This window comes from Barbus barbus (assembly GCF_936440315.1).
Source record: "Barbus barbus genome assembly, chromosome: 20".
Taxonomy (NCBI): domain Eukaryota; kingdom Metazoa; phylum Chordata; class Actinopteri; order Cypriniformes; family Cyprinidae; genus Barbus; species Barbus barbus.
In genome coordinates, this window is record NC_136748.1 from 17,169,087 (window position 1) to 17,185,355 (window position 16,269).

The window sequence follows — 16,269 nt, forward strand, 5'->3', positions numbered from 1 at the left end:
CCCACTCAGAGTTCAAAGACCTCAGGATAAGAATCTCAAATACAAAAGCAGAGAATGAGAGATGTCTTGATTGAATACATACGTTTAATGCAATCTATTTTGGCAATATTCTGCACCAAAATTCCCCAACTGATAATGGAAACGCATCTTTGCCTGCTATCATGTCAGGGACAGAGAGTAACTGATTTTGTCTTCTTTTTGCTTTTTTCTCAATTTAACTTTAAGTTAAATTAGTAAAACTGTCATTTAATTAAAAAAAATAATTTAATTAATTACATGATATGCCAATCAATTAAGCAAATGAATCACAATTTATTGCATATATTAAAGGAATAGTTCAACCAAAAATTAACATTTGCTGGAAATGTACTCACAGTTGTAGATGGGTTTTTTCTTCATCTGAACAGATTTGGAGAAATTTAGATGAGCATTACATCACTCGCTTACTATTGGATCCTATGTAGTGAATGGGTGCCATCAGAATGAGAGTCAAAACGACTAATAAAACATCACAAGTAATCCACACAACTCTATCCCATCAATTAACATCTTGTAAAGTGAAAAGCTGCATGTTTGTAAGAAACAAATCCATCATTAAAATAGTCCATAATCCATAATAATGTTTCCTCCAGTAAAAAAAGTAATTTCCCTGTTGTCCTTTCAAAATCCACCAACATATTTGTTTTGTAGACAGTGGTTGGTCTTTACATACAGACAAGATTCAGGCAAGATGGCTTTTTAACTGGAGAAAGCAATATTATGGATAGAGGACTTGTATTTTAGCCAAAAACAATGGTTTGAAAATGTTAACTGATGGACTGGACTCTGGAGTCGTGTCAATTACTTGTGGAGTCGTGTCAATAACTGTTAGGACTCTCGTTCACTGCAGAGGATCCTTTGATGAGCAATAATCTAATGCTAAATTTCTCCAAATCTTTTCAAACAAACTACATCTTAGATGACCTGAGGGTACACGTTTTAGCAAATTGTCATTTTGGGGTGAACTGTTCATTTGAATATTTACATATTTTATATATATCTGTATATCCGTTTCACAGCTTCCATGAACCAGTGATTTCCTCCTCTGTTTTTTTTTTTAGCACTGCTGCTCTTGCTAGCGTGCATTTGGTAATTATATCTCATTTGCAAAGCAATTTCAAAGCCTCTCTTTATGCCCTTAACACCTCTACAGGTGACACCAAGCCTACTCCTTTTCTCAGATAAGAGGCTGAAATTTTAAAAGTGAAAATAAATTACAACAAAAAGCCAGCTTTTTGTCTTTCTTTCATCCTTCTAGCCTGTACACGCATGGTGTAATGTATATTTGCTTTTAAAAACATGAATAATTTATCTTTTTTTTCAAATGTTTATGATGCAATGCTTACACAATTCATCTATGTAACTTCTTAAAATGTGGTTGAAATTAACAGAGCGCTGTTGAGCAGTATCTGCAATCCAAACATAGAAAAGAAAAGCCATACTTGCTGTCATTACAGCTACAAATCTTAAAGTAAAGTTTATAGGATTCTGTGGATCACTGGTGGTCTACATGTTAACCTTGTTTAATATTTCAGTGCAGTGAATAGATTTGACTGGAAGGGTGAAGCACAGCATTAGTACATGCCTACATATACAGTTTGGATGATAACCTGAACTGACATCTTGAATTAAATGAGGAATTTAACGTTTAAGGAATGGAAAAGCATCGTTTTTGACAAGGTTTAGAGGCAGTGCCTATATTTTGACACTTGTCACTGAATAAAGCCACCACTGCAATGGAAGGATATAACGCAAGTATTTACATGCACAGAAATAGCAATAATCATGATGAATGGATTCCAGATGCTAATTTTAATGTATGTAGCCGCGCTCCTCTACGACAACACACAGATGCTCAGTTTTGCTGTAGTGACGGGGGTTCTGGAAGCTCATTTGCATGCCGAACTGCTATCTTAATGTGGATATTTATTTTAATTTAATTTCTTACCCGCACATACCGCACGGGAGGCTTTTGTGGCAAAGTCACATTAACCTCTGGGTAGTTAATATTCATGTGGCGAAGTCCCCCAGCACTTGATGAATATTCATGAGGTGGGCGAGGCCGTCCCCTCACTCCTCCTCCAGCTCCATGGCGCTCGCGCGGACATGTTTATTTCTGCAAACGGGAGCGCACGCGGCCGTCATTATCATCCTCATCGTGCTGCAGCTCGGTCTGCGCGTGACAGTCGCTCAGCTCAGTATGGCAAACAAGAGCGTTTTGTCCACCAAAGAGCGCTCTCTGAAGGGCAGGGAGGAGAAAATGATCGTGGCAGGTAAATTCCGTCTCTCGTGAAATGTCAAGGGACATGTCAGGGGACACTGATGTTAAAGCAGCTCGATTTGACTCTCGTGCCTTACTCAGAAATAAACTCTCATGTGTCACATTACATCCGGGACATCAGGACAGTTGTATAGACAGCAACTTCCGCATTCAAACAAAAACCATGGTAACCGGAATACCTAACCGGCTAAATGACACACTTGTATCAGAGTAAATGAATATAAAACATCATTTATACTCTGTAAGAATCTTTAAAGCTCTGTAGTTTTGTATAGGCTAATTGATTTGATGGATCATTTCTAGAATTCGGTGCGTTTTGGGCTTTGAAACTTAATAACAGAACAGGTTTTTTGATAAATTGCATAAAACCCTAGTAAACTTCTAATAATTGTCAATACTTGAGTTAACTGAGATGTGTCAGCCAGGGGCGTTGCTAGACCCCTTTTACAGGGACACGTGCCCAGTATAACTCTGCAGTGCCCCAGTATAAATCTGCAGTGCCCCAGTATAAATCTGCAGTGCCCCAGTATAAATCTGCTGTGTCCCAGTATAAATCTGCAGTGCCCCAGTATAAATCTGCAGTGCCCCAGTATAAATCTGCAGTGCCCCAGTATAAATCTGCTGTGTCCCAGTATAAATCTGCAGTGCCCCAGTATAAATCTGCAGTGCAGTGCCCCAGTATAAATCTGCTGTGTCCCAGTATAAATCTGCAGTGCAGTGCCCCAGTATAAATCTGCAGTGCAGTGTCCCAGTATAAATCTGCAGTGCCCCAGTATAAATCTGCTGTGCCCCAGTATAAATCTGCAGTGCAGTGCCCCAGTATAAATCTGCAGTGCAGTTCCCCAGTATAAATCTGCAGTGCAGTTCCCCAGTATAAATCTGCAGTGCCCCAGTATAAATCTGCTGTGCCCCAGTATAAATCTGCTGTGCCCCAGTATAAATCTGCAGTGCCCCAGTATAAATCTGCTGTGCCCCAGTATAAATCTGCAGTGCCCCAATATAAATCTGCAGTGCCCCAATATAAATCTGCAGTGCCCCAGTATAAATCTGCTGTGCCCCAGTATAAATCTGCAGTTCCCCAGTATAAATCTGCAGTGCCCCAGTATAAATCTGCTGTGCCCCAGTATAAATCTGCTGTGCCCCAGTATAAATCTGCAGTGCCCCAGTATAAATCTGCTGTGCCCCAGTATAAATCTGCAGTGCCCCAATATAAATCTGCAGTGCCCCAATATAAATCTGCAGTGCCCCAGTATAAATCTGCTGTGCCCCAGTATAAATCTGCTGTGCCCCAGTATAAATCTGCTGTGCCCCAGTATAAATCTGCAGTGCCCCAATATAAATCTGCAGTGCCCCAGTATAAATCTGCTGTGCCCCAGTATAAATCTGCAGTGCAGTGCCCCAGTATAAATCTGCTGTGCCCCAGTATAAATCTGCAGTGCAGTGCCCCAGTATAAATCTGCAGTGCAGTGCCCCAGTATAAATCTGCTGTGCCCCAGTATAAATCTGCAGTGCCCCAGTATAAATCTGCTGTGCCCCAGTATAAATCTGCTTTGCCCCAGTATAAATCTGCAGTGCAGTGCCCCAGTATAAATCTGCAGTGCAGTGCCCCAGTATAAATCTGCAGTGCCCCAGTATAAATCTGCAGTGCCCCAGTATAAATCTGCTCTGCCCCAGTATAAATCTGCAGTGCCCCAGTATAAATCTGCAGTGCCCCAGTATAAATCTGCTGTGCCCCAGTATAAATCTGCTGTGCCCCAGTATAAATCTGCTGTGCCCCAGTATAAATCTGCAGTGCAGTGCCCCAGTATAAATCTGCAGTGCCCCAGTATAAATCTGCTGTGCCCCAGTATAAATCTGCTGTGCCCCAGTATAAATCTGCAGTGCAGTGCCCCAGTATAAATCTGCAGTGCCCCAGTATAAATCTGCTGTGCCCCAGTATAAATCTGCTGTGCCCCAGTATAAATCTGCAGTGCCCCAGTATAAATCTGCAGTGCAGTGCCCCAGTATAAATCTGCAGTGCAGTGCCCCAGTATAAATCTGCAGTGCCCCAGTATAAATCTGCAGTGCCCCAGTATAAATCTGCTCTGCCCCAGTATAAATCTGCAGTGCCCCAGTATAAATCTGCAGTGCCCCAGTATAAATCTGCTGTGCCCCAGTATAAATCTGCTGTGCCCCAGTATAAATCTGCTGTGCCCCAGTATAAATCTGCAGTGCCCCAGTATAAATCTGCTGTGCCCCAGTATAAATCTGCTGTGCCCCAGTATAAATCTGCAGTGCAGTGCCCCAGTATAAATCTGCAGTGCCCCAGTATAAATCTGCTGTGCCCCAGTATAAATCTGCTGTGCCCCAGTATAAATCTGCAGTGCCCCAGTATAAATCTGCAGTGCCCCAGTATAAATCTGCAGTGCCCCAGTATAAATCTGCTGTGCCCCAGTATAAATCTGCAGTGCCCCAGTATAAATCTGCAGTGCCCCAGTATAAATCTGCAGTGCCCCAGTATAAATCTGCTGTGCCCCAGTATAAATCTGCAGTGCCCCAGTATAAATCTGCAGTGCCCCAGTATAAATCTGCAGTGCCCCAGTATAAATCTGCTGTGCCCCAGTATAAATCTGCTGTGCCCCAGTATAAATCTGCAGTGCCCCAGTATAAATCTGCTGTGCCCCAGTATAAATCTGCAGTGCCCCAGTATAAATCTGCTGTGCCCCAGTATAAATCTGCAGTGCCCCAGTATAAATCTGCTGTGCCCCAGTATAAATCTGCAGTGCCCCAGTATAAATCTGCAGTGCCCCAGTATAAATCTGCAGTGCCCCAGTATAAATCTGCTGTGCCCCAGTATAAATCTGCAGTGCAGTGCCCCAGTATAAATCTGCAGTGCAGTGCCCCAGTATAAATCTGCAGTGCCCCAGTATAAATCTGCTGTGCCTCAGTATAAAGTTTTAACAATTTACTTTATTTGTCAGTGTATTCATTCACATTGATAATCGCGGCAAAAACAAACAAACCAAAAAACTGGTCTATATGCAACGTAGTAACCTAACGCACGTGAGAGGTGGCAGTGCCTCCATCGCGATATGATTGGATATGATCAGTTATGATTGAATGTGATTGGTTCATGCGATAAATCCCGCCTCTTGTTTTCGTGCGAGCTCTCAGCATGAATGAAGAAAATGATGGCGTTATTGACTAAATATTAAGTAAACAACTCTCCTGCTTAGATTTTACTGCTATGTGTCACATCAAAATAAAACTTGAAATGGCCTGAAAACGTGATGTCCGTGTCAGTTAGTGAGCATTCAACTTGATGAAATGAAAGATGTATCTTTGTGTCTGTGACAGTTTACAGGGCTTTTATGACGATGACTCGAAAAAGTTGACTATTAAAAAGAATATCTGAACATCAGTTCACTATTAAAGTGTTTATTACACTGTTCGTAGAAGCTATTTACACTAACTCCGCCCATCAGTGTAAGGTTACTACAAAAGACCTTTATTAGTGAACAAGTCCAGTGGCGTAGAGAGTAAAGTGCATGCCGAAGTCAATTTTGATGCGATCGACCCGGGTTCGATTCCGCCCTTTACCGAACTTATTTTTTCTCCATTTTCAAATCTCATATTACATCGGGTAGGTATAGGAAGGGCTTATATTGCTCCAATACGGTGGCATCCATTTAATAATTTGAATTATAAATTATGAAATTATAATTTACTCTCAATATGTATTTTATAAGTTCTACAATACTAATGTGAAGATAATTGCCACTATTTGCAATAAGTAGTATACATAGCGTAAATAGAATCTATAGTTATTTGCACTTAGTGTAAATAGCATCTAACTAAGATTAATAAATGCTGTAGAAGTGTTGTTCATTCTTAGTTTATGTTAACTAATGTTAGCCTAACTAGTGAAGTCTTTCCAAAATAAGTATTGTTCAAATTGTTACTGCCTATTGTTATTATTTTGGAATAAATGTAAAAATGCATCAAAACACTATGAAATGTATAATTATGATATATTAATAAAATATGAAAAAATTAAGTGTAACGGGGACATGAGTTTACATATACAGTACCCTCCAAAAGTATTGGAACAGTGAGGCCAATTCCTTTATTTTTGCTGTAGACTGTAAACATTTGGGTTTGACATCAAAAGATGAATATGAGATGAGAGATTAACATTTCAACTTTTATTTACATGTATTTTCATCTGGATCTGATACACAACTTAGAAGATAGCACCTTTTGTTTGATCCCACCCTTTTTTCATGTTACCAAAAGTATTGGAACATGTGACTGACAGGTGTGTTTTGTGGCCCTGGTGTGTCCAATTAATGTATTATTCAAACAATAAATAGCACTGAATGTCTGCGCTCAGTTTCAGATCCGTGCAGACTGCATTTATAGTTAGTTAGACGTGTAACCAACATGAAAACCAGAGAGGGGTCTATGGGTGAAAAACGAGCAATTGTGAAGCTGAGTGAAGATGAAAAATCAATCAAACCATTGCACAAACACTGGCAATAGCAAGTACAACCATTTGGAATCTCCTGAGGAAGAAAGAAACCACTGGTGTAACACACCTCAAACGGGTAGCTCAAGGAAAACATCTGCAGTTGATGACAGAAACATTGTGACAGCTGTAAAGAAAGACCCTAAAACAACTGTTAGTGACATCAGCAACAACCTCCAGAGGGCAGGAGTGAAGGCATCACAATCTACTGTTCGCAGAAGACTTCATGAACAAAAGTACAGAGGCTACACCAGAAGATGCAAACCACTCATTAGCAAGAAGAATAGGAGACGAGCCTCAAAAATTCTGGGACAAGATTTTATGGACTGGTTTTATGGACCAAAGTGATGGAAAGGCTAAAGTTTGGAGAAAGAAAGGATCTGCTCACGATCCCAAACATACAAGCTCATCTGAAACACAGTGTACACAGGTGTACATTATAGTACACATTACACAAGTAATGTAATGGCTTGGGCTTTCATCGCTTCTTCTGGGACAGGCTCATTAATCTTCATTAATGATGTAACACATGATGGCAGCAGCAAAATTAACTCAGAAGTCTACAGAAATATTTTGTCTGACAATTTACAGAAAGATGCAACCAAACTGATTGGGAGATCCTTCATCATGCAGCAAGATAATAACCCAAAACATAGTGCCAAAACAACAAAGGAGTTCATCAGGGGCAAGAAGTGGAAGGTTTTAGGCTGGCCAAGTCAATCTCCACACTTAAACCCTGTAGAGTATGCATTTTACCTGCTAAAGAAGACACTGAAGAGAGTAACCCCCCCCCCCAAAAAAAAAAAAAACTGAAAGAGGCTGCAGTGAAAGCCTGGAAAAACATCACAAAAGAAGAATGCAGAAGTTTGGTGATGTCAATGGGTCACAGGCTTGATGCAGTTATTGAAAGCAAGGGATTTACAACTAAATATGAAGTCTTTTTCACTTTAATCTATGTTAATTCTGTCTGTTCCAATACTTTTGGTAACATGAAAAATGTGTGGGTTCAAACAAAAGGTGCTATCTTCTAAATTGTCTATCAGATCCAGATGAAAATACCTGTAAATAAAAGCTGAAATGTTAATCTCTCATCTCATATTCATCTTTTGATGTCAAACCCAAATGTTTTCAGTCTACAGCAAAAATAAAGGAATTGGCCTCACTGTTCCAATACTTTTGGAGGGCACTGTATATATATATATATATATATATATATATATATATATATATATATATATATATATATATATATATATATATATATATAACTACCTCCTCATTTTAAAACACCACCGCACGCCACTGGTACTGTTATAGGCAGTACAATTTAATGCTCAAAAAATTAACCAAACTTGTTTGGACTTGGCTGAGAAACCGGGAAAATGCCTTTGTTTTTTTTTTTTGTTTTTTTTTTTTTTTTTCTAGATTAAATATGCTCTTTATTTTAGTTGCAGCCATAAAATGACTGGTTTCTTGAAATATTGTAATTGTAAATTCTTGAAAAGATGTAATTATTTATTGTTATCATTGTGTAATGTAGAAGAATGCAGATGTGCAAGCTGCTTTTATTATTTCCATACAGTGTATGCCATTTATGCCGTAAACAATGTTAATGTTCTTGTTAAGTATGTTAAAGATACTTAAAAATGTTCAAACATACATATTTACCTTCCTCAGTATTGTTGCATTGTAAGAATAGTGATTTAAACAACGGAAGTTTGTACAGTGCATTGTGTTGCACACTTCTTGCACACAGCAGGCTTTCAAGAAAAAAGTGATAGAAAAAAATAAAAATAAATAAATATAAAAAAAAAAGGGCCTGTGCCCCAGTAGAGCTTTAGGTGTAGCAATGCCCTTGTCACCCAATCTTATTTGATACATTATAATGTATTTAAATATAAGTAATTATAATATAATTTGTCTGTTTCATACTAATGTCACAACTGAGTGGGGAAAAAGCACCAAATCAATAGTAATTTAATTTCTAATACATTTAATAATATTAAATATAGTTTGAAAGTAGAATCTACGTGTAGAATATATGTATTTATTTATTTACTTGTATTTATAATGATATAACAGGATGGACATAACTCAAAAACTACTTTGCTATCGGTATTAATTTTGCACTAACTCATATTTTTATTTTTATTTTTTTTATTTGAAATAACAGTAAGATTACAGAGCTACAATGACAGCGTAAATACTTAGAAGAAAAAGGGGGAAAAAAACACAAGATAACTCATATTTTTAAATAATTAAAATGGGTAAAATTGGCAAAAAATAAAAAAGGGTGCAGCATAATAAAGTCTTCTCTAACGTGTTACGTTCTAGCAAAATTCTCTCATTAGTAACATTATAAATGCCATAATTTGTAAGTTTGGGACATGAACTGAAACTCTTTTGGGTGGACAGAGTGATTCTCAGTGATGTAAAATGTTTCTATCATTAGCCTGGGATGCTCTGATGAGGACAAGCATTCAGGACTATAACATTTAGTGTACTAGCGAAGCCCACATTCACTTCTTTTCCATGTCTGCTATGGTTAGATGAAAAGGATCATTAAAAATGCATCCGTCCTTGGCTTACTTGGCAGGACTGAGTTCTTGTCTTTTTAGAGTAAAACTAGGAACAGTTGGCTACTAGGCACTCCCTGCCCTTATTTCAAAAATGGTTGTGGTGTTCCCTACTTTAAATAAATAAATGTATGTAATCACCAGCAAACAACCAGGTGATTCTGTGCCTTCAGATATAACCATGAGAGTTTTGCTGGCCTGGTGCATCCTGGGAGTTCTGGTGCCCTAGCAGTGTCCAGGGGCCCATCTGTGCATTATGCGCATGAAAGCTCCGCCCCCGTCACGCATTCCCGGCCCTTCTGTCGAAGCAGCTCGCTGTCACGGCATGGCGGAAGCTTCCAGACCTCTGCATCCATGGGGGGTGGAACAGGGTTTTGGGGAGGATGATCAAACCTTACCTGCTGTTGCCATGCTGGCACAGTTTCAGCCCAGAATTGCCTGAGAAAATGTACTGATGTCATCGCCACAGTCACGCCTCTTTATTTAAATGGCTTTATTAGCAGTCTATTTAAATGTGATGTATCCAAATAAGCATTTCATTAGATGTTGATGTTTTGTGCACAGCGTTCGCATGAAAATCTCTTTCAAATCTCATTACAAAAAATGTTTAGGATTGTAATTAGGGCTGGGCGATATGGCCAAAAAAATTATCACAATAAAAAAAAGTCATATCAGTTGATATCGATAATTATCACGATAAATTTCAAATCTTTATTTCTTTCAAGTTTAAAGGCAGATTTTTAACTTTCTAAGGAAAACTTGTAGAAACCAACTCTAAATTGTGTTTTTAAACTGCTCTTTAAGATGCCAAACACTTTTTTTTTAATTATGCACTTTTCCGGGTTTTTGCTTAACAAAATAAATATCTTAATAGAAAAAATAATTTCTTAGTTTCTACATGTTCTAATGAGTGATATATGAGTTTATACATGTTCTAATGAGTTTCAAATCATGAAAAAGGTTTGTGTTGGTTGACTTTGATGACCTTCATTCAGCACAGTTTGCAGTGCAGGCTGCAATATTAATATTAAATTAGTTTGACAGTAGTAGTAACATCTGTAAAAATTGTAACAACCTCATTTTTGAAATGTAATTATTCTGACGGTTTGAGGCCATTGATCTTCCGTAGTAGCATACATGCACAGTTACTATAGCTTAATCACACAAAACACTGTAATTATATTCCATTACTGCTTTAATACGTTTATTACATGTCTACATTGATAATATAATATAATTTGATATGAATATCCCACATTTCTGCCCAAATACCATGGTGCAGTTAGTGTTACTACAGTAAATCCATGGTAAATGATGGGGATTTGTAGATTGAAATGCCTTCTGACTGTATCATTGCGTACAGTGTTTCTGCTTTTTGTCAGCGCTGTTTCATCTGGCTTTAAACTCATTTAAATCACTCAATCATTTGTGTTGTTCACTAAACTCATGCATTTCACACTGGATCTCACAGCACTGTTTTGTGTTTATGTGACAGGGACTCATAAGCGAGTAAACGCATCTGCTCGCTGCAGTTTGAACTTTAAACCGGGATAAATGGTCTGTGTGGCACGGTTCAAACAAGTAGCGTGGTTTCATTCTGCTTTTGTCACGTAAACATTGTATCGAACTCTTATCATTTTATCGAGGAAAATTATCTCGCAAAAATTATCGATATCGTTTTATCGCCCCGCCCTATTGTAATTAATTAACTTCATTAGATAAAATTTAAGTTAATGAATAATTTGGGTAATTTTAGTTATGTTCAGCCTTGTCAGACTTGTCTGTATATCATTAGTATTACTTAGTATTACTAAAATCCTTATTTGGGGAAATTAGCCGATTCTTTCATTGTGTGTATGTCTTCTGAAATGATGCACATTCTACCTCATTGCCATTTAAAGAGCAATTTCATCTGACCTTGGAGAAGAACAAGTTCTGTAAAGAGTGACTGGGTGACTGCTATTGGTTTTCCATCACCCCCCGCACAGAAGTGTTTAGCAGATGCTTTTTATCCAAAGCTACATAGAATACACAAATAGGAGGCTCAGTCCGCCGTGAACAGTCTGTAGTTAAGAGCTTTGCTCAAGGGCACAGTGGTGACGAGTAAAACTGTAATCAAAGTAGCTCTCCAGATCCTGAGCTTCCCCTTCCTGAGATAGAAACCGTAACCTTTGAGTTAGTAGCCGAGATTCCAAACCCCTAGATTACAAGATACTACTGGCCTTTTGCTATAAGTCATGAGCTTTCTGGGGGTTTCATAAGAACAAATCTATATTATGGACTCTTTTGGGTCTTCATGCTTAGCAAAGCCATGTTCATCAGTGCAACTGTGAACATTTTTATACAGCTATTGTATAAAACTAATATTTTTACATTATCAAATAATTCAGAAAGTTGACATTTGTTTGCTTAGGGCCTGAAAATACAGTTTTTCTACAACTGTATCTGTTAGCTTATGTTTTGTCTCTGGCATCAGAATGCTGGAGGTGTTCCACAGATTACGTGCACTATCTTGCAAACTGTAGCAATGAGGGGGGCCGGCCTTCACCATAGCAACCGGAAATGGTTGCTTGGATACAGGTTTGAATAGAAAGTATGGTATGAATGCATCAGCAGTCGCCTCCAGGGGACATACGGGCACTTGAACTTGTCGGTGACTCCAGTGTCTCAGCTGATTCAAGTTGACCCAGCATGAGGTTGTGTTGGTGCGGTCCAACAAAAACGGCCTTGAATGTGCAATGTTTAACAAGAACGTGAAGACTAGTTGGTATAAGACACTTTCATATTGAGATTGCTTTGATTTTTCCTTCATATTCAGAGTCATAAACACAGCAGGTAGGCCTACATGCAGTATAGACATTTTCTCCACAGTAGATTTGTTTATATAGTCCCACTTGAAGCAAGATACACAGTTTACCTTCAAGACAAATTTAGGTGGTTATGGAATCAGGTGAATCAATATTTCACCCTGTTAGGTGTTGTTTATAATTGAATTACAAATAGTGAAATCATTTCCAATTGGTTCCAAACTGTTTGATAATTCTAGATTATGTATTGTCTGAAGTTGTCTGAACCCAACACCAGTGATATGCATCCAACCAATCACAATTGATTCATATACCCATTTAATAGAGGGTAAATTTTAGAGTTGTGTAATCCTCAAGTCTTAAAAAGCATTGGCAACATTGACAACAGAAACACATGCTGTAATAGTCCATGTTAAGGTCAGGTCCTTGGGTCATGAGAACGTTGTTGTTGAGGGATTGTGAAGGCTCATTCCAGTGCCATGATGATGGACGGGCAGACTTCCAATAAAATTTGCAGAGAAAACATGCAATACCCTGAGGAATAGTGTTGCGATTCTGTGCGCTTTCTGATATTTATCAAGGCTATTGCTTTTTCTTCTGTTTGCCGGAACACAATTCACCCCAAATTAGGTCCATTTTAGCCGAAGTTTCAGAGAAGAAAAGTCCTTTTACCAATCTCGCCGCTCCATAAAAAGTCCTCTTCTGGTTCTTTTGTCCAGCTCACCCGCCTTCCTTTCTTTTTTCCTCTTTTTTCCCCTTTGTCTTCGCTGTCTTTTTTTCGGCGGAGTGGTTGGTAAGGTGTTGTGGTGTTGGCGAAGGCGTCTTTTGGCACAGTCACAGGGCACTGTTAAAGGAGGCAGACTGGCACCTCCTGGACCCATGCCAGAGCTCCTCGGGAGAAATACCCACTGCTGTGGTTGGTGTGTGAGTGTGTGAGAGAGATAGAAAGAACAGGGAGAGAGAGCGAGAGAGAGAAAGGCATTATGGGAAGGTGACGGGAGGAGGTTGGAGAGTGGTAGAGAGAGAGAACACACTAGGTTTGTGGTGCCAGAGCTTTTGTGGATGTTGGTTGTGTTGGCGTGTTCTTGGCCAAGTTCACTTAATTCCAGTTTGTTACGTTATTTTTTCACTCTTCGCTGGATGGACCGGCAGTGTGTTCATCTGCTGCCAAAAAGCACGAAGGAATGAAAGACAAAAAACGTGCAGCTCCATATTTCCGCTGCTCTAATCTGTTGCGCATCCCTCTCTTTTATTCCTCTGCCCATTCCTGTCTTCATCGCTCACTCCGAATATTTATTTGTCTTCCATTTCTCACCTTCTTTATTTGGAAAATGTGTTTTATCCCCTTTTCTTTTCAGATCCTCCCTCGCAGAAATTAGAAATGGCATAATTGTATGCTTGGCTGGCAGGTCAGTGCCAGGTGGTCTTTTCGAACATTGTGAGATTTGGCGAATGTGACTGCAAAGGTGTGTGTGAAGTCCTCACCCTGACAAGAATAAAGAAAGCTTTGCTTGTCAAGGTGACAAAACAAGCTGCTCTTTTTTTATCTTGATTTGGTAGCATGGCTTTTGTCTGCCTGCTTGTCTTTGTCTCTCAGTTGTTTGCTTGTCATCTCATTTCCTTGTATGTTAAGCAGCATTCTTGTTGTTAAATGTGCTCAATGTGCAAAACGGGTTAAAGTTTTGCAAAAGAATCCAAATGCACTTTGTGCTTAAATTCTGGCTGTCATACTCTTCTTTTTTAATTCTGACATGTGGCTAGTGAGATGCTGGGATGATGGGACATGTGATGTATGTAGGGGTTTATTTTATTTTAGTTAGCATGCTGCGTTTTAGCTGTTATCTGCACAATAAAACCCTCTCAGGGAATTTTTGCTATTTTAAAGTTCCTTTAAAACACTGCTGTAACAGACAGCAATACTTCTTTGTCCATTGCGTCACACCTAACGGTGCTTTTTTTACTTGAGCGTCTTGTCACAAGTGTTCCATTTTTAAGACACTGACCTTGTTTTCACCTGGTATTAAGATGTGATTTCAGTGATCTAATCACAAGTGGTCAGCCGAGGCTTAAACTGTTTTTGACCAGTGCTGTTTGGATTTCCTTGAGACACTTCCCTCTTATTTCTTCTCACTCTACATCACAAATACTGTTGACTGAACAAACCCATGTTATGCGATTACAAGCAATTGGGAAATGAAGCAAATTAAAATTATTTAAAAAGCAATCTGTGTTTTTCATCTGATTAGATACAAGTCCTTTGCGTCTGTTCGATCATATTTGACCACATGAGCATCTAAACTATAAAAACAATCCAGTTGAATGCATTTTTGTCTACCTCAAAACATTTTAGATGCCTTTTACACTTGTATTTAGCGTCATCTACTTGTGATCGGTCATCTTAATGCCAGTTGTAAACAGGGCCTGTGTTCAAATGAATTTTAGCTCAAGAAAATTGCTTAGAAAAGTAATAGCACACCTCTGCTTATCAAGCTCACAAGAATTGTGGTATCATTCATGTCTAAAGCACAAGCAGTGCGGGATATGTTACGTGCCTAAGTTTAATACTTTGCTATGCTAGGCTAACTTTCAGACCAAGCTTTTGCAATTGGCAATGGACAGATTTTCAGGATTAAGGTCTTTATCGTATATAGTTTAAACTTTAGGGAGATTAAAGGGGGAATGTGGTGCTTATTGCCCTAAATGCACTATTGTGTGTATTTGTTTGTGGGCCCATGACACATTTCTTCATCCATATGCTAATATTAGTGCACAGTGTGTAAACCACTATCCTTTGCTGCCTGGAGATTTAGGTGGTAAATCACTTCAGTCTTCTTAGCTCTAATCCTCCCCACATCTGTGTCCCTTTTCTCTTCCTCTTTATTGCTCTAATTCCAGTAGGGCACAGTTGGCCTCATCCATCCAACTCGGGAAACATTTTGCTTGTCCATCCTTTTTCGCCCTCGTGGCCTAATCCACTGCAGGTTGTTCCACAGGGCTTTCAGAGAGCTGATGTTGTCTCCTTTCGATGCATTCGCGTCACTCGTGGTTTGTGACCTTCTCTGGATGGTTTAGAGGTGTGTGTGTGTTGGGTGGGGGGAGGTTCAGCAGTGTAATCTGCTAAGTGTCTCCCACTGCAGAAGCAGCAACACTGATTCAGCTTAGCCTGAGCAGACCAGGAAAATCTGCAGTAATCCTCTCCACAGAACCCAGTCTGACAGTCCCACCATCTGGAACAGCGCCACCTCGTGCATACGTACACCTCCTTATTACAGAACCTTTATATTGCTGTCTTTCTCTGTTTCTGCAGCAAAGCATGCATCAAATGGTAACTCCACAGTGGAGCCATTTCCTGATGGCATGGAGATGATCATGTTTGGTGAGTTTGGAGAAGATCATATCCCAGACTTCCTTGGGTATAATTAACGTATTGCTTCCTAAAGCACCTCTTGTTTCAGAGTGTTGGCCCATGGGAGACCTGAGTTGGAGTCCAGCCTGTTTCAATCTCATTTCTCCATCTCTCCTCTTGACTTCTTGTTTTCAAGTGCCAATAAAAATGTGGCTAAAAGCTCATTTAAATGAATCAGTTGAAATGTCAATGACTACGTTTACTTGGACATCAGTAATCAAATTATTTACCTTACTCTGAGTAAGACAATTTTATGATTAAGTTATTTACGAGTTGCTTTTAGAATATTCCTTTCATGTTCCTGTTTTACAAGTTACAGTACATAGATCGATTAAAGGTGCACTAAGCGCTTTTGACCACAGCATCAGACTGAGTCCCAAAACACACTTGTAGCCAATCAGCATAAAGGGGCGTGTCTTAAAGAGAGTGCTCAATTTGAGTGCCCAGGACGGATATTAGCAGATTGACTATAGATAGAGAGAGATGGCAGATAAAAAAAGAGGAAAATATCAGAGAAACAAAACATTACAAATTAGTGTTACGATCAGGAAAGAGGTAGGACCTGCGTAAATATCACAGCAGTAGTGGAGAGAACTCAAGGAGCAGGAAGAGCTCGAATAGGTGGCGTTGTTTCTTCTTGATAAGGTGAGTAA

General features: G+C 39.2%; 1 protein-coding gene across 1 annotated transcript in view; it reads left to right on the forward strand.

The window, feature by feature from the left end:
- Nucleotides 1-2,086: 2,086 nt before the first annotated feature.
- LOC306886624 (peptide methionine sulfoxide reductase MsrA-like) overlaps nt 2,087-16,269 on the forward strand; it is a gene marked incomplete at both ends in the record, with an annotated part of 36,517 nt that continues 22,334 nt past the window's right edge. Inside the window, 2 exons of the mRNA XM_079443900.1 lie at nt 2,087-2,312; nt 15,518-15,586. Coding sequence (XP_079300026.1) covers nt 2,087-2,312; nt 15,518-15,586 — 295 coding nt within the window. The remainder of the gene's footprint in view (nt 2,313-15,517; nt 15,587-16,269) is intronic.